The 16,012-nt window shown below is 43.8% G+C and overlaps 2 protein-coding genes across 9 annotated transcripts in view; one reads left to right on the forward strand and one right to left on the reverse strand.

Moving 5' to 3' along the window:
• Window positions 1–4,216, forward strand: part of ARHGAP17 (Rho GTPase activating protein 17) — a 69,434-nt gene extending 65,218 nt beyond the window's left edge. For 3 of the 6 annotated variants that reach the window (XM_050968562.1, XM_050968566.1, XM_050968563.1), the window contains one exon: window positions 3,290–4,216. In XM_050968562.1, coding sequence (XP_050824519.1) covers window positions 3,290–3,420 — 131 coding nt within the window. In that variant the 3' untranslated portion in view covers window positions 3,421–4,216. Of the gene's footprint in view, window positions 1–808; window positions 858–3,289 lie in introns of all 6 variants that reach the window. The other 3 variants (XR_007776385.1, XM_050968565.1, XM_050968564.1) reach the window with 2 other exon arrangements.
• The window catches only part of TEX47 (testis expressed 47), a 32,672-nt gene extending 17,069 nt beyond the window's left edge, over window positions 1–15,603 (reverse strand). Inside the window, exons 1-7 of one of the 3 annotated variants that reach the window (XM_050968628.1) lie at window positions 15,449–15,603; window positions 13,468–13,537; window positions 10,542–10,645; window positions 9,238–9,302; window positions 7,217–7,418; window positions 6,565–6,724; window positions 5,190–5,255 (exon numbers count right to left, since the gene is read on the reverse strand). In XM_050968628.1, the coding sequence (XP_050824585.1) occupies window positions 5,218–5,255; window positions 6,565–6,724; window positions 7,217–7,418; window positions 9,238–9,302; window positions 10,542–10,645; window positions 13,468–13,537; window positions 15,449–15,568 (759 nt within the window). In that variant the 5' untranslated portion in view covers window positions 15,569–15,603 and the 3' untranslated portion in view covers window positions 5,190–5,217. Of the gene's footprint in view, window positions 1–5,189; window positions 5,256–6,564; window positions 6,725–7,216; window positions 7,419–9,237; window positions 9,303–10,541; window positions 10,646–13,467; window positions 13,538–15,448 lie in introns of those variants that run through there. The other 2 variants (XM_050968629.1, XM_050968630.1) reach the window with 2 other exon arrangements.
• Between the last annotated feature and the right edge of the window lie 409 nt (window positions 15,604–16,012).

Raw genomic sequence — 16,012 nt, forward strand, 5'->3', positions numbered from 1 at the left:
CCAACTGTATCTCAAATGATGCCATTTGTACAGTGTCAGACTGGAAAAGTTTAAGGCCACAAGTACTAAAGTAATTTAATCTTTAGTGAGCAAGCTTTAGCAAACCAGCCAGATAGTGGCTGATGTAAGCAATAGTACAAGAACTTTACTGGCATTATTACATGACTAGGGAAAAGCAGGAGTGTTTATATTATTGGATTCTATATTAAATCTAACAAATACAGTCAGAAAATATTCAGATCTCCTGGAAGCTAGGGAATTTGGAGAAAAAGCTGAATCTCAATGCTCAGGTTTACCCCTTGCAAGCCACACTAGGATAGGATCATCCACTGTTCGGAAACTAAAGAGACAATCATACAGACTATGGTGGAAGATAAAAATTTCATCCTTAACCTAACACCAGACATCATACTACTTAAAAGTTACAGAACAGTTACTCTTATTACAGCTGCACCTTAAAAGCACTTATTTTAAAGACCCACTGGGCTGCTGTAGCTTTCATAAATTGGCTCCTTTTGTTAAATATTTTTAACTGATCCATGTGTATATTGGCTCTCTTTTGACTTTATGCTTAACAAATAGCCTATTAGGGAAAAATCAGACTCACAAGCTGAAACTATGGAACTCCGAATTAAAACTAGTAATACATGTCTAACATTTGAACTGTAACCCCTGAAAAGCTTGTAGGGTGTTGTGTTATACCAACTCCTTAGTCATGCTTTAGATTTGAGTATCTCTTCAAATCTTGTTCATGGTTGTAACGTAATTAGCTCTAAATGCTAATTGAACATTTTATTAAACAATCTAGATGTTTGACCTGCATTATTCAATGTGAACTGAAATTGGAAAGTTTAATGGTAAGGAAAAGGCATTTGATTGGCCAAAGACATTGCTAGTTCATGACTGTGCACTAATGCCCACTACTAACCTGTCACCGTAACACTGCTTGCTTGCATCCCGATTAATATAGCATGCAAAAAGAATGGCTCTTCTATTTTATGCTTGCCCTAAATTTAACAAATACTAAATGCATTCAAGACTAGAATGTAGTTCATGTTTTGCATCACTAATTTCTCATGTCTTTTACTTTTTTATTTAATGGGAATCATAAAAATGGGTTCTCTATTCTGTGTTGTATTTGAAGAAGCTGTGCCTTTTTACTATTTTTCTGTTGTAGCCAAAAAAAAATTCTTACCCCATTATCCTCCTGTCACCCTCTCCATCACAATGAAGTAGTGATGAGGAGCACTCCTGTTCCATGCCTTCCCCTGGAGGTTACAACACAGTCTAACATGATTTTCCAAAAAAGCTCTTGGAATACTAAACCACTAGTGCAAATTAAACAGTACTAAATTTGTAGAAAGTGTAAGATGCTAAGTGTGTAAATGCTTCCAAGGCCCCTGCCATTTTAAAAAAAACTTTGTTCATCTCTGCAGTCAGTTTTTTATACCTTTTAAAAATCAGAGATGGATTTGGAATGTCTTTAATTGTAACTTGCAGTGTTGCAAATATATTGGTTCCAGGATATGAGACACAAGATGGGTTAGGTAGTATCTTTTAGTGAACCAACTTTTGTTGGTGAAAGACGCTTTCAAGCTACACAGAGCTCTTCTTCAGGTGTGGGAAAGAAGAGCTCTGTGTAGCTTAAAAGTTTCTCTTTCACCAGCAGAAGTTGGTCCAATAAAAAATTACATCATCCACCTTGTCTCTTTACTGGCATTTGAGACTAGTATGTAATGCTTGTGGTGATGAGTATAAGAATGTTGTGTGAGTTAATAAGTCTTCAAAGTCCCTTTAACTTTTTTAAAAAGTTCTTAAAATTGTAATCTCTTTATTTCAGTATTAAATAGTTTTGCTCTACCCTGGAAACAAGAAGAAATCTTAACTTTTTTTTTAGGGTGGCTCACCAAAATACATATTTGTTTACCATGCTGCTTGTTCTAAAATCTGGAAGGTTTTTATTGTACCTTTATTTATCCTTATTCCTAACAGTTTAGGAGCTTTGGAATTAAGGATTAAAAAGGTACAATTTCACTTATCACTGAAATTCAGCCACTTTATGGATGGTATGTGTGTTGGGTTTTTCTCACACAACACCATAGTACAAAAACTAGAGAAGGAAATGCATCACTTCCTGGTTGAATCTACACAGTGAATGTAAGTAAGCTGAAAGTTACGTAAATTGGAATCCTACTACAAAAGTGGCCATGGGATCTTACGAGTTCATGTGGTAAGGACCTGATTAAGCGTTCTGCAAAAAGTTATCAGCATAGGACCTTTGAGGTATTGATTCAGGGACTCCAGTGCCACCTACAAAGACAGCAACATCACTGCAGTAACCTGGATTTTCCAGGCTATTTTTTCCTAATATCCTTGAGCAAAGATTTACATAAAAGTTTGATTTGCTGCTAAAGTGGGGAAGGAGCAGGAGTTATCCTCCTAAATTGTAATTCCACCTCTGCCACTGACAATCCCTGGGCCCAGATCTTCCATGTAAAACGAGTAATACTTACCCATTGTTTCTGTTTGAGGCTTAGTGTTTGATATCTTTGAACTCTTCAAGGGGGTTTAAAATTGCCTCTCCATGCCAGCTTGAGCCAGAGGAATAAATAACTGATCTGTGTCTTGAGAAGCTGAAGTGTATGTGGCATATTATGAACACTTTGGTTACTTTCCGAAACACTGAGGTGAATGCTTTCATTCATAGGGTTAGCTGTTCTTCCTGGCTTTCTGCCCTGTTCCTAACACCACCAGACCTACAAGATTGACATCCCCTGTCACTTTCTAGATACCTCTGCCAGAAAGGGCCAGAACAAAACTCTCCTGTCCATTGAGCAAACAAACTACAAGATGTTCCCTACCTGGCAAGGGGAAAGAAGCTGAACCCAACCCTTTCTTTGGACCATTTGTGTGTGATTTTAAATAGTTCCTCCTTCTTCTACCTGTAATAGACACCTCCCCTGGATATCATACATGTCTGTTACTTAACAAGTAATGGAGAGATATTTGACTAATACTCTTTATAGACACAATTTATTCTTGTTTCCTCCAGAGTGGGTGTCTACAGCAGAAGCTGGGAATCCTACAAGGCAGTGTAATTTGACACTGACATGTTCAGTTCTTTTTTAGCTTGTTTCTGTGGCTGTGTGGGCATATGCAGGCCCTGAACTTGCAAAACCTGTTGTCCTACTTGGATCTGTCCCTTTCCCTGTGTTTATAAGGAAATACACCTGAGATCTAATGACTGTCCAGACACTGTACACTTTACATTTTTCTGCTTTTTTTGTAGACTCCAATTCCAATGTTCAAGAACCACTTAGGCGCCTCTCTTCAGAGCTTCCTACAGAGTCTGCAAGCAAGGAATTGCACAACCATCTCGTGCTTAATGTTGACAATGATACAGAAAGCACTGCTCTGTAAAAGAAACCAAATACTCCAAAACTTTTTAAAAGACCTTTCTGTCCACATGGAAAAATAGCAAATCAAGACCTAACAGTGAAAAGCTTTTTTGAAGATATGGTGGAACCGTCTGAAGGCTCTACTTACATGTAAGGCAATTTAACCATACAGAAGAAGTTTAATGATCTGTGTCTTGACAGTGGTTTTCAAAAATCCTGGATGGGAAGAGTTGATTACTGTGGAAATTTTACATAGGAAGCTTAATTGCTGCTAATATCCATGGCATTAGCAGAAATCCCGAAAGAATAAAAAGCAGTGCATCACCTACTATTTAAAGTGCATGTATGGAAATAACCTACTTAATGTCACTGTTACTTTTGTTCCTAGTTCTTAGACATTATATTAAAAAGGAGATGCCTTGCCAAGAGACTTTCCCTCACTCACTTGCTGCAGACTTTTGTTAAAGTATGAACCAAAAAATGCCAGAGTGCTGGTGGTGACTGCTGGTTATCAGTTGCCTGTCAAAACTGTGGATGTATTTCAGTGCCTTGAAGGACTGTCACATTGTAGAAAGAAACTTACTGTATCTTTAATCATTTTATTGCTACTTTAAGTACTGACCATTATCTGTATGTCATAGTTATTTGTATTACCCATACCTGCTTTTTATGTGAAATTCATAACTGTTTCAAGGTGAAACAGTGGAAATGTTTATGCTTTTCATTTAAATTGGTTGAATTTTGAAAGAATTTTGAACATCTGTTTGGATTCATCAGCTGAGTGAGCATTTATAAAATTAAAGGATTCTGTCTTGTCATTTGAAGGCCTGTTTATTCCAGTATCCAAATATAACTAACTTCTCCTTGCATCTTTGTGATCTATTGAAAACACACCAGGACTTCAATGCTGAGCTTTAACTGTTACTCTTTAATAGGTATCAGGCCTCAGATGTAGCAACTTTACCTAACCAGGGAAAGTACGGCTGAGAGCTCAACTGGTGTATCTTTCATAGACTATACAAGAGAGACAGAATCAAAGGACTGGAAGGGATCTCAAGAGGTCTCTAGTCTAGTCCCCTGCATTCATGGCAGAACTAAGTATTATTTAGACCATCCCCAACAGGTGTTTGTCCAACCTGCTCTTAAAAATCCCCACTGAGGGAGATTCCACAACTTCCCTAGGCAAGTTATTCCAGTGCTTAAACTTCCTAACCGTCAGGGTGGTTTTCCTAATGTCCAACCTAAACCTCCCTAGCTGCAATTTAACCTCTGAGGCTAGGACAAGCCGCAATTGGCTTAAGAAAAATAATTTTTCCATGTATGAAAAGTCTTATCCTCCCTCAGTTGTCTTTTTCCAGACTAAACAAACCCAATTATTTCAATCTTCTCTTAGAGGTTATGTTTTCTAGTCCTTTAATCATACTTGTATGATAGTCATAATTTGTATACAAGCTCATGTGCTACTCATCTATTTGACTCTGCCTCTGAATTTTTTGATATAACTCATGCACAGTGATAGACTTTCAAGGACAGTGTGAAACTATGGAATGTGACTATTTATTCACATTTTATACAGCGGATAACATGACTTACGTTGAAGTCCTCTTCCCAACCCTCTCCTACTGCATAGAAGCTCCTCCTTCATACTTCCACTAGTCTCCCAGAAGAATGTCAGCTTAGAAGTGCATTGCCTCTAAGAGACCAGCATCCAGGGTAGCTTGGTCACTTTGTTACCCTTCAAGGCCCCCTTGAATTCTGTGTGTCTTGTAAATGATGAAAACATGACAATGCTAAGGAGGAAGTATTTTAGTCAGGTGTATCACAGATACAAGTGACACGGGGTAGGCCACACAGTTTCTGTGAGGAAGAAAAGATGAATGCCTCAATCACTGAAATGGAATTGAGCCAATATTCAAACAAGCAGCTAAAAGTGATTTCTTTAACCCCTACATCCTACAACTCTCCAACTAGCCCATATTAGTCAAAATATCAGACTAGCCTTTAGGGTTAATTGGGGGAACATGCTACCTCTTATAGGCCTTGCAGGTTACACTTCAGTCCTGCAACCCTCTAGTACTGTAGGGGGATGGAAATGATGCATTTCAGAACGGCTTTGTCTGCCAGATAGAATAAGCTTATTTTCAAAGGGCTGGTCTACACTACAGGGGAAAATCGATCTTAGATACGCAACTTCAGCTACGTGAATAACGTAGCTGAAGTCTTAAGTATCTAAGATCGAATTACTCACCATCCTCACAGCACGGGATCAATGTCCATGGCTCCCCCTGTTGATTCCGCAATTCCGTTCAGGTTGGTGGTGTTCCCGAATCGATATAAGCGCATTTGGGGATCGATATATCGCATCTAGATGAGACGCGATATTGATCCCCAAGCAATCGATTGCTACCTGCCGATACAGCGGGTAGTGAAGACGTACCCTAATATAGGTTCAGGAGTAAGACTTCCCCCATCTACTTAGCCTGATTGTTCCCCACAGAGCAGAAAAGGCCTTGAGCTTCCTTTCAGGAAAGCAGCTTGCATTCCTAGTAACCTTTCCTGTCTACATTGTAGCTCTGCCCCTCCCAAGCAGCATGGCAACAATTGCAGGGACCTGCATGAACAAAATGGGCAACAGTGCTTGTGAAAGCACCTTTACTTCTGAGTTTTGCCCTTTTTCCTCCTCCTCCCTTCATATGCACAGCTGGTGCGTCTAATCAAAAGCATTAAATGCCCACTGCTATTGAACCCCTAGAAGTGGAGGAGAGGGTGTTACCAGTAAGATTAAGCATCAGGCCAAGATTCTAATCTTTTTTCGCCTCAGGCACACAATCACGTGCTGCAGCTGGAATGAAAAGCTCCTTACTGTTCTTGTGAAAGGACAATATTAAATATTTTCAGATGAGGTGGTGACTTCATGGAATAACTTTAAAATGCAACTGTGACACATACCCCTATGTATTTAGAAGAGTTCTTAACAGGGAAGGAATCTCTTGTTAATAGGTACACTCAATTACAGTCAGATTCTCCACTTTCCACTAACTGTTAGCATCCCTAGACTTTCACCATTATGTGAGCCAGAAGTTTGGTTCCAGAGATAATACAAAACACTAACCCTACCCCCTAACAATTCATCCCAACCAACTGCCTTGTAAAACTGCAGAAGTACCTGAAGCCATGGCAGGCTGTAAAGGATTGTTATACATTTTCAGAAATGCTTCCGGACTCATCAATTCTTTTGCCTTGAACAAGTAGTTAATTGTTTCTGCTGGGATTAGAAGTTCTGGAACAAGGGTATGTAGATTGTCACCCAGTCCCTTACTGCTCACCTGTGTGTAAAATAAAGTAAGTATTTCAGTGCAGTTAGATTTGTTACAAATTAATTAAATATACCCATGACGTTCCTATCCCCTAACTAAGGGAATGGGCCAAAAGAAGCATATCTGACACTATCTTCCCTATTTACAAGTGTTATACTTGCTCTGTTCAGAACAATAAAGCAGGCTGTGCTGGGTAACCAGAATTTAGAGGGTAATGAAATCTGTACTGTTTTCAGCTTGTTAATGCAGTCAGTGATGGTCTGCAAAGATGTAACCAGTGGCTGCACCAAAAAAGCCAGTGTAGTTTGGAAGATTGAAATAAGACAAGTGTTTTCTTCATTCCCCTCCCTACACCATTCTAGAGTCCCAGGAGAAAGGCCGGTAAATGCACAGCAAGATGAGAATAAACCAGCACTTATTTGCATTTGTAAACTCACAGTTTTGAAAAAAGGTTAATTTAGAATAGGAACTTACATTAAAATAGAAATGTTTAAGTTTCACCTTAAAAGTCTTTGAAAGGTATGTTCCCAGTTTGAGGAGGAGCGTAAGACATTCAGTGACCACCTCTTCTGTAGACTGTGATTGTGTCACGTCTTCTAGGTATGTCACAGGCAGTGTCACCATTGTGACATACCACTGCAGAAAGAGCCTCATTGGGATGTTGTGTGACACCACTAAAATCTTAATTTCCTGTAACAAAGCACTGAGTGAAGAAAGTTAGCTATAGTCTGAATTCCTTCATTCTTCTGTACGGATAAAAGATTTCTGACCAGACACGTAAAAGCAGCAGAGAGTCTTGTGGCACCTTATAGACTAACAGACGTTTTGGAGCATGAGCTTTCGTGCGTGCATCTGACGAAGGGGCTATTACCCACGAAAGCTCATGCTCCAAAACGTCTGTTAGTCTATAAGGTGCCACAAGACTCTTTGCTGCTTTTACAGATCCAGATTAACACGGCTACCCCTCTGATACTTGATCAGACATGGTGCATTTCATAAACTGGCAATGTTTGATTACTTGCATCATATAGACCCTCACTGTTAACTTTTTTTTTTTAAACTTCTGCCTATATTAGCGATCATCTAGCTCCATTTTGGATCTAACTATTGATATGGTGGTCTTATCTGACCACATCTTAAGATTCTTATCTTGAAGAATAATATCTTGTGGGGTATGGTTTTGATTTGTAGAAGTTTATGCATCTGATGAGTTTGACTACAACAGCAGCCAATTACAAAATGAAAGCAAAGGCCTGAGATGTTTTCAGCATGTTCCTACTGTCTCCTTTTCTGCATTTTGTGCTGGGGTGTACTCTCCACACTACCACCGCAACAGCTGAATTAGGCCAGGTGGGCTCAATCAGCTAATTAAGCTGTAAATTGGGGCTATTTAGCTATGTGAAGGGAGCTAATTAGAAGGACCTCATTAGTGAAGGAACAGGCAGGGCCTCTATAAAGCCAGGAGGGCAGCAGAGAGGAAGCCTGCACCCCTGCTCCCTGAGGTAAGGGAGAAGATGCATGATGGGTGAGAGCAGTACAGTTGATGTAGACACGCAACTTTATTGCTTGCTGAGGGTCACAGACTCGAACCCAGAGCAGAGGGCAGGCATGGGTCCCTCTATCGTCTGCTGCAGAGTGGCACAGCATGACGCATTGAATGGCAAGACTGCCTGAGTCACTGTGGGAGTGACCCAGTCAGGGAAGCGGGTGTGAGGATTGCATGACCCTGTTGGTGGCAAAAGACCTCCACCCACTCCCCCAAAGAGGGAAAACCAGTGATCTGGACGGAGGGCTGAGTCACAAAGCAGCCATGCTGTGACTCGGAGTGAGAGGAGAACTGCAACAAGGAAAGAGAAAAAAGAGGGTGCTGAACTAGGCGGAGCTAATTGCCGGGAGGTGCCACCCAATGGCTAGTAGGGCACACAGTGACATAACTGCATCTAAAAACATGTTTTGTTCAAAGCAGAATTTGGAAACCGTACAGCCAAATTAAATGCTAGGCAGGGCTCTCAGGGGGCAGGAGAACTGCTAAAGAACTGAAGTCCAAGGCAAATCAGAGAAATTTCAGTGGATGAGTTTGCCACCTTTCTTGGTACTCATTGTCACCTATCTAGTTTTATATGGGATACTGAAGAGGAGGAAAAGAGCCATTCCTCCTTGCAAAAGAGAGTCATGTGGCACCTGAAGAACAAGGAAGGATACATACAGATGATAAATCTAAACGAGGAAAATATTTTTCACACAAATTAAAATGTAACCCAACCCATGGTCTCTAGGTGTTCAGCAGGGGGAAATACTACGCTATTTCTCTATAATAATTATACTTGGTCCTGCTAGTGAAGGCAGGGGGCTGGACTTGATGACCTTTCAAGGTCCCTTCCAGTTGTAGGAGATTGGTATATCTCCTATTATTACATTTATTACATTACATTACTGAATGTTCGCTTTAACCCTAACACATTCATTGTCATTCCTGCATTAAAATTTACTTCCACATGAGCTGGTTTCTTTGAAACGCCTACCTGGAGCCTTGCTTCTGGAGAGAAGCTAAATCTTGGAGGATCTGATATAACGTGCCGCTGGAGGTCTACAAAGGAAAAAGCGGGGTTGTTACAAAGGTTCAGTTTAAAAAAACGAACATAAAAATAACTGATCAGATGCTATTGGTGTATGATGAGCTTCCAAGCTGGAGCATAGATGCTGAGGTGGGAGCACTGGAAAGTTCAAGTGCTCAGCCAGAGGTGGGGGGAGGGCACAATTCCCTCTGGTACTGATGGACTCTACAAAGATTGTTGTCCTGCCGCCTTCACTCAGAATTGCAAATTAGGGGCATTACTTGAATAGATTGGAACAACATGGACAGTCCTAGAGACAACTGATTCTTGGTTACTAATCCCACCAGTAGGGCTGTCGATTCATTGCAGTTAACTCATGCAATTAATTGAAGTTTTAATCGCACTGTTAAACAACAGAATACCAACTGAAATTCATTACATATTTTTGGATGTTTTCTACATTTTCAAATATTGATTTCAATTACAACACAGAACACAATGTACAGTGCTCACTTTATATTTTATTACAAATATTTGCACTGTAAAAACAGTATTTTTCAGTTCATCTCATACAAGTACTGTAATGTAAGTTCAACTTTCATGATAGATATTGCAAATGTAGAATTATGTACCAAAAAACCTGCATTCAAAAATACAACTGTAAAACTTTAGAGGCTACAACAGTGCAATGCAAATGTCTGTTCTCACTTTCAGGTGACACTGTAAACAAGAAGCGGGCAGCATTATCTCCCGTAAATGTAAAAAAACTTGTCTTGGCGATTGACTGAATAAGAAGAAGAACTGAGCGGACTTGTAGGCTCTAAAGTTTTACAGTTGTATTTTTGAATGCTGTTCTGTAACAAAAAAAAAATATCTACATTTGTAAGCTGCACTTTCACAATAAAGAGATTGCATTACAGTACTTGTATGAGGTGAACTGAAAATACGACTTTTTATCATTTTTACAGTGCAAATATTTGTAATAAAAATAAATGGCATTCTATTGTTTAACAGTACAATTAATCACAATTTTTAATCATGCAATTAATCATGATTATTTTAATAGCTTGATCTAATTTTAAGGTTCTAGTCCTTTTCTTTAAAGCCTTAAATGAACTAGACCCTTAGAGCCTGCCTTGCACATCATCAGCCAGGGCTGACAGGGATGGTTGGGCAGATAGAACCCAGGGGTTTTGCATAAGAATACAGCTTTCGCTGTGGGAGGCCCAAGCTTACCGAATATACTACCCAAGGAGCTTTACTTAACCTACCTCTAGTATATGAAGCATGGAGCTGGGATAGAGGAGAAGTAGACCTGAGACTGGTTCTCCTAGGTGGTATTTTAATATGTTCTGAAACAGTCTTTCGTGGTAACCTTATTTAAAAAACATAGGATTGGCTGTCATATGGGAATACAGTGCACAACTTCAGAAAACTAGCATTTCACCTCACCCTCTGCCATACTCTCTACTGTCACAGGCCATCACTAAGTGAATGAATGAATTGACTCCTTAAATCTAAGAAACATTAAAAATAGTCATTGGCTTGGGAGTCTATTCTCTTCCTATACGCACATGACCCAATTATACAGGGAAGAAACAAGACTCCAAGATTTTTTGAAATTGGCTTTGCTCAAGTATCATATTCAGTAAAATTGGGGCCAGCTAATGAGATTGATTAGTGGCTAATATAATTAATATGAGATTTCAGCAACAGGCTTAAATCTTAACACGGTGCACCTAAAACTTGTACTTGGTGTATCAGCTGAGGCAAGTAGCAAAGAGTGCCCAGAATTTCCCCTAACAACTGCTGCATTGAATGCTTAGCTCTATCTTTGTTGTTGTAGTTGTTTTTTTAACTGTGCAGCACCCAAAGGCCATATGGGTTGGGAATGTTTTAGAAATAAATCTGTGAGAGTTTTACAAATGCACATGGATAAGAATCCTTGCCTCTGACTTTTGGAGCTAAATGTGTAGCTGTTTGATAATGGCACCAATAACTACTGCATCCTCTATATGAATCCATGGTACTCCCATACCTTGAATACTCAGTGCAGATGTGGTCCCCACATCTCAAAAAAGATATATTGGAATTGGAAAAGGTTCAGAAAAGGGCAACAAAAATTATTAGGGATATGGAACGGCTTCCGTATAAGAAGAGATTAGTAAGACTGGGACTTTTCAGCTTGGAAAAGAGACGACTAAGGGGGAATACGATAGAGGTCTGTAAAATCATGAGTGGTATAGAGAAAGTAAATAAGGAAGTGTTATTTACTCCTTCTCATAATACAAGAACAAGGGGCCACCAAATGAAATTAATAGGTAGCAGGTTTAAAACAAACACAAGAAAGTATTTTTTCATGCAATGCACTGTCAACCTCTGGAACTCCTTGCCAGAGGGTGTTGTGCAGGCCTGTACTATAACAGGGTTCAAAAGGGAGCTAGATAGATTCATGGAAGATAGGGCCATCAATGGCTATTAGCCAGGATGGGCAGGGATGGTCTCTCTAGCCTGTTTGCCAGAAGCTGGGATTAGGTGATAGGGGATGGATCACTTGATGGTTACCTGTTCTGTTCATTCCCTCTGGGGCACCTGCCATTGGCCACTGTCAGAGGACAGGATACTGGGCTTGATGGACCTTTGGTCTGACCCAGTATGGCTATTCTTATGCTTATTCATCAAGGTGTTCAATATACTGTAATCATTTGGTTTAACAGAAACAGTCATAATTGAATGTAGGTCACAGAATCAGTCTCCTACTTTGAAAATAAGGATCTCCCCATTCCCTTCAGGGCTGATAATTGATAGCTGTGCCCATATTTGCTCCCATATTTAGTACTAAGCAAGGACTCTTGACAAGTGCTAACTTTTTATTGCAGTAGTATCTAACCAGGTAGTTTCATCAGTCCATTATCTGTGGGTGGTGTACCCTTTGTATTAAACATTTGCTAGAACTGTGTAGGGGCTACAGCTTAGGATGGATGCTTAACAAAAAAAAACCTGAAAGAAAGAGGGGACGGAGGGAGGGTAATAAAACACCAGGTATGGAATTAGACCTGCTCAACAGGGTGATCAGGCTGACATCTAGGGGCTGTCCCTGACCATCGCAGCATAAATCTTCAACTGTTACGCCATTGTGAATGCATCACAGTAACTGCTACTTTCCATATTTGAGTTCATGCCAAGTCTGATCTCCTTGAGGACAAAGCCAGCTCCCTCTGGCGCATAACTGAAAAAATCACCACTTACTGTAAAGGTAGAGAAGAAATGATTTAATGAATCCTGAACCCAGTCCCCCAGTGTGATAGCAGAAGGAAATGTCAACTACTGTCACACATTTCTTCTCCAGTTTGGGTTATGAAATAATCGGTGTGTTGAGGGTTTTTTTTTTAAAACTGTATTTATCGCTTGTCACAGCAAACACAAAGGGTATGTTGAAAGGTTAAACATGTATTGCAGTCATCCCGCCCCCTCTGCACACATGACACACTGGATTTAAATCCAAGTGGTGGTGCTTAATTCACAGCAAAGTGAGGTCACAGTGCTCATCTTTTTCTTGTTGGGGATGAAGCTGCGAAAACAATGGATTCAGGTCCTCTTCAGCCATGACACTGGTGTGCGGCTGACAATGATAGACATGGGACTGAGAGTCCACGGACTTAGGAAGAAAGGGCTGTGAGGGTGGGAAACAGGTAGCAGCACTTTAAAAGTATGTCTTTTATCCGATATCACAGGTTTACTCTAGGTGTTAGGGGATAAGTATGAAGAATTTATCATTTATAGTATTGGAATAAATAAATGTATTTGTACAGCAAGCTTTGTTCTACCAGCCTCTAATTACTTCATCAGTGAATAAACCTGGTTGTGGTGGTCATGCTGATTCCTTTCAGGATCAGCAACATATCTGGCCTTACCTTAAAGGCAGTTTAGCTTTATTATAGGATCCAAAGAGACTGTTGTATTCTCCCATGCCAGGTCATTTTTTAAGTATACATTTGTTTGTCATAACAGCTGTATTGGGAACTCTATCCTCTCTTTTTAAATGAACTATACAGAATCCAGGAGAGCAGCTGTTTCTGCTGGGTTAGCCCTGAAATTTCTCTGCTACTCCTCACCTACAGAGTCTGCATCCCAAAGGCAAGTATCTTACAAGTTAAAATAGTCAAAAGGCAGATTGATGAAAATATATTATTGTACCTGTAATGTCTCGCCTGTCTGCTCTTTCTGATAGCTTGGCAACAAAAAATAACCTGTGCAGCAGGAACTTCTAGCCAGGAAAGAGAAAAAGATGTGTTTACATAAAAGCTGTTGTTCCCTGACACGGATAGCTTTTAACTGTGCACTATGAGACATTCCTGTGGCGCATTTGAGTATTTGGGCATTTCATAAACATTGATGAAGTTAGCCTAACACCTACATTGTAAAGAAGTAACATGTCCACGGTCACACTGCAAAGGTGGGGAGGAGGCGGGAACAGAAAGGAATCCAGACTCTTTAGGGGCTGATTTGCCACTGTCTTGCAACTTATTTGTATAACCATCCTACCTAGGAGCCCTCATGCAGTCATTTATCCCTGTGCAAGACGGGTGCAATCCACTGCTAGTCTGGCCTGGTAGCATTGTACGCTGTCTTGCATAGGGGTAAATGAAGGTACAAGGTCATAAAATGGAGAGAATCAGGCTCTTTCTCCCATTTGGCTAAATTATTCAGTTTCAGAAAGCTGTGTTGGTGGGAGCAAAATGTCACTGCATAGAAAGAGACCTAGCAGTAGCTGGTGCACGAATTTATGAATCTATCATCTCTCTGCAAAACTTTCTGGTCCTCACTCGGAGTCCCAAAGTGGTGACTCCAGCCTCCACTAAGGGCCACAGGCACCATGGAGGAGTGAGTTAGAAATGAGCTGGGCCTTGTTTCTGTACCATGCAGCAGTGAGTCAAGGGGCTGGCTGGGAGTGGGGCCAGCCAGGGTGTGGGACAGCAGAGACCCAGGGGCCTGAGGAGGTAAGGTGGTCTATGGGCTCTATGTGTGGGTGCGGTGGGGACAAGCCTGAGTGCAGGAATGGAGCTCTAGTGGGGGGAGAGGGGTGCAGGGATGGGCCACTGCTTCTCGGGCGACAGCTGGTCTGCTTCCTCTGACAAAAACAGCAGTAGCTGGAGGACAGCCCCCCAGTCGCCTGTACCACCACCCGCCCCTCCCCCCAGCCTCCTCCAGCCCCCCCACTTCTCTCCCCCTCACCATAGCCTCCTCTACCACCACCCACCCCTCCCCCAGCCCTCCACCTCTCTCCCCATCCCTCACCCCATCTACTCCAGCCCCCCACCGCCTCCTCTACCACCCCCCTCCCCCAGCGTCCTCCAGCCCCCCACCTCTCTCCCTGTCCTTCATCCCCTGCATTCCCCAATCTACTCCAGCCCCCCACCTCTCCCCCTCCCCACAGCCTCCTCTACCACCACCCGCCCCTCCCCCTCCAGCTCCCCATTCCAGCCCCCCCTCCCCGTCCCCCCAGCCTCCTCCAGCCCCCCCACTTCTCTCCCCCCCCACCGCCTCCTCTACCACCCTCCTCCCCCAGTGTCCTCCAGCCCCCCACCTCTCTCCCTGTCCTACCACCACCCGCCCCCCCAGCCTCCTCCAGCCCCCCCCACTTCTCTCCCCCCCCATAGCCTCCTCTACCACCACCCACCCCTCCCCCGGCCCCCCACCTCTCTCCCCATCCCTCATCCCATCTACTCCAGCCCCCCACCGCCTCCTCTACCCGCCCCTCCCCATTCCAGCCCCCCCTCTCCCCGTCCCCTACCACCACCCGCCCCCCAGCCTCCTCCAGCCCCCCCACTTCTCTCCCCCCCCACAGCCTCCTCTACCACCACCCGCCCCTCCCGCAGCCTCCTCCAGCCCCTCCCCTCAATCTACTCCAGCCCCCCGCCCCTCCCCCCCCACAGCCTCCTCTACCACCACCCGCACCTCCCCCTCCAGCTCCCCATTCCAGCCCCCCCTCCCCGTCCCCTACCACCACCCGCCCCCCCAGCCTCCTCCAGCCCCCCCACTTCTCTCCCCCCCCACAGCCTCCTCTACCACCACCCGCCCCTCCCTCAGCCCTCCACCTCTCCCCCTCCCCCACCACCACCCGCCCCTCCCCTCAATCTACTCCAGCCCCCCGCCCCTCCCTCTCGCCCCCCCGCACCTTGAGCTGCAGCCTCCGCTTCTCCTCCAGGGCGCCCAGCAGGTTGCTCCGCGGGAGCTGGGCGGGCACCAGGGACTCGGCCCGGACCGACCCCCTCCGCGACGGGAGGGCGCCCGCCATGGCGGCCGGGCCCAGCGCCTCAGCTCTGCGGGGGGCGGGGCTCCCTGCGCGCGGGGCGCCCCCTGCCGGCCGCCGGGGGGCGGGGCTCCGCCGAGGGCACCACTCGGCCCCGCCCCCCGGCCGGCAGTGAGCAGCGCGGGGCCGCGCCGCGCAGGGAGGGCGGGGCCTGCGGGAGTCACTCCTGTCAGCGCGCGGCCGGAGGGCACCGCTCGGGCCGCCGGCTCAGGGGGCGCCTGGCTGGGCTCTGGGGGGCGGTGTGTTCACAGGGGAAGGGACCCCCTGACATTGCTCACAAAGTACTGGGGGTGTGATAACACCGGCCGTGTCTTGGAAACACTGACGGGAGCCAGTCAGCATGTGCTAGTCACCTGCCCTCAGCGCTGCGTGCCGGTTACCAGCCACACCTCAGGCTACGTCTACACTACAGGACAAATTCGAATTAGC

Source organism: Gopherus flavomarginatus, chromosome 9 (assembly GCF_025201925.1).
Source record: "Gopherus flavomarginatus isolate rGopFla2 chromosome 9, rGopFla2.mat.asm, whole genome shotgun sequence".
Classification (NCBI taxonomy): Eukaryota; Metazoa; Chordata; order Testudines; family Testudinidae; genus Gopherus; species Gopherus flavomarginatus.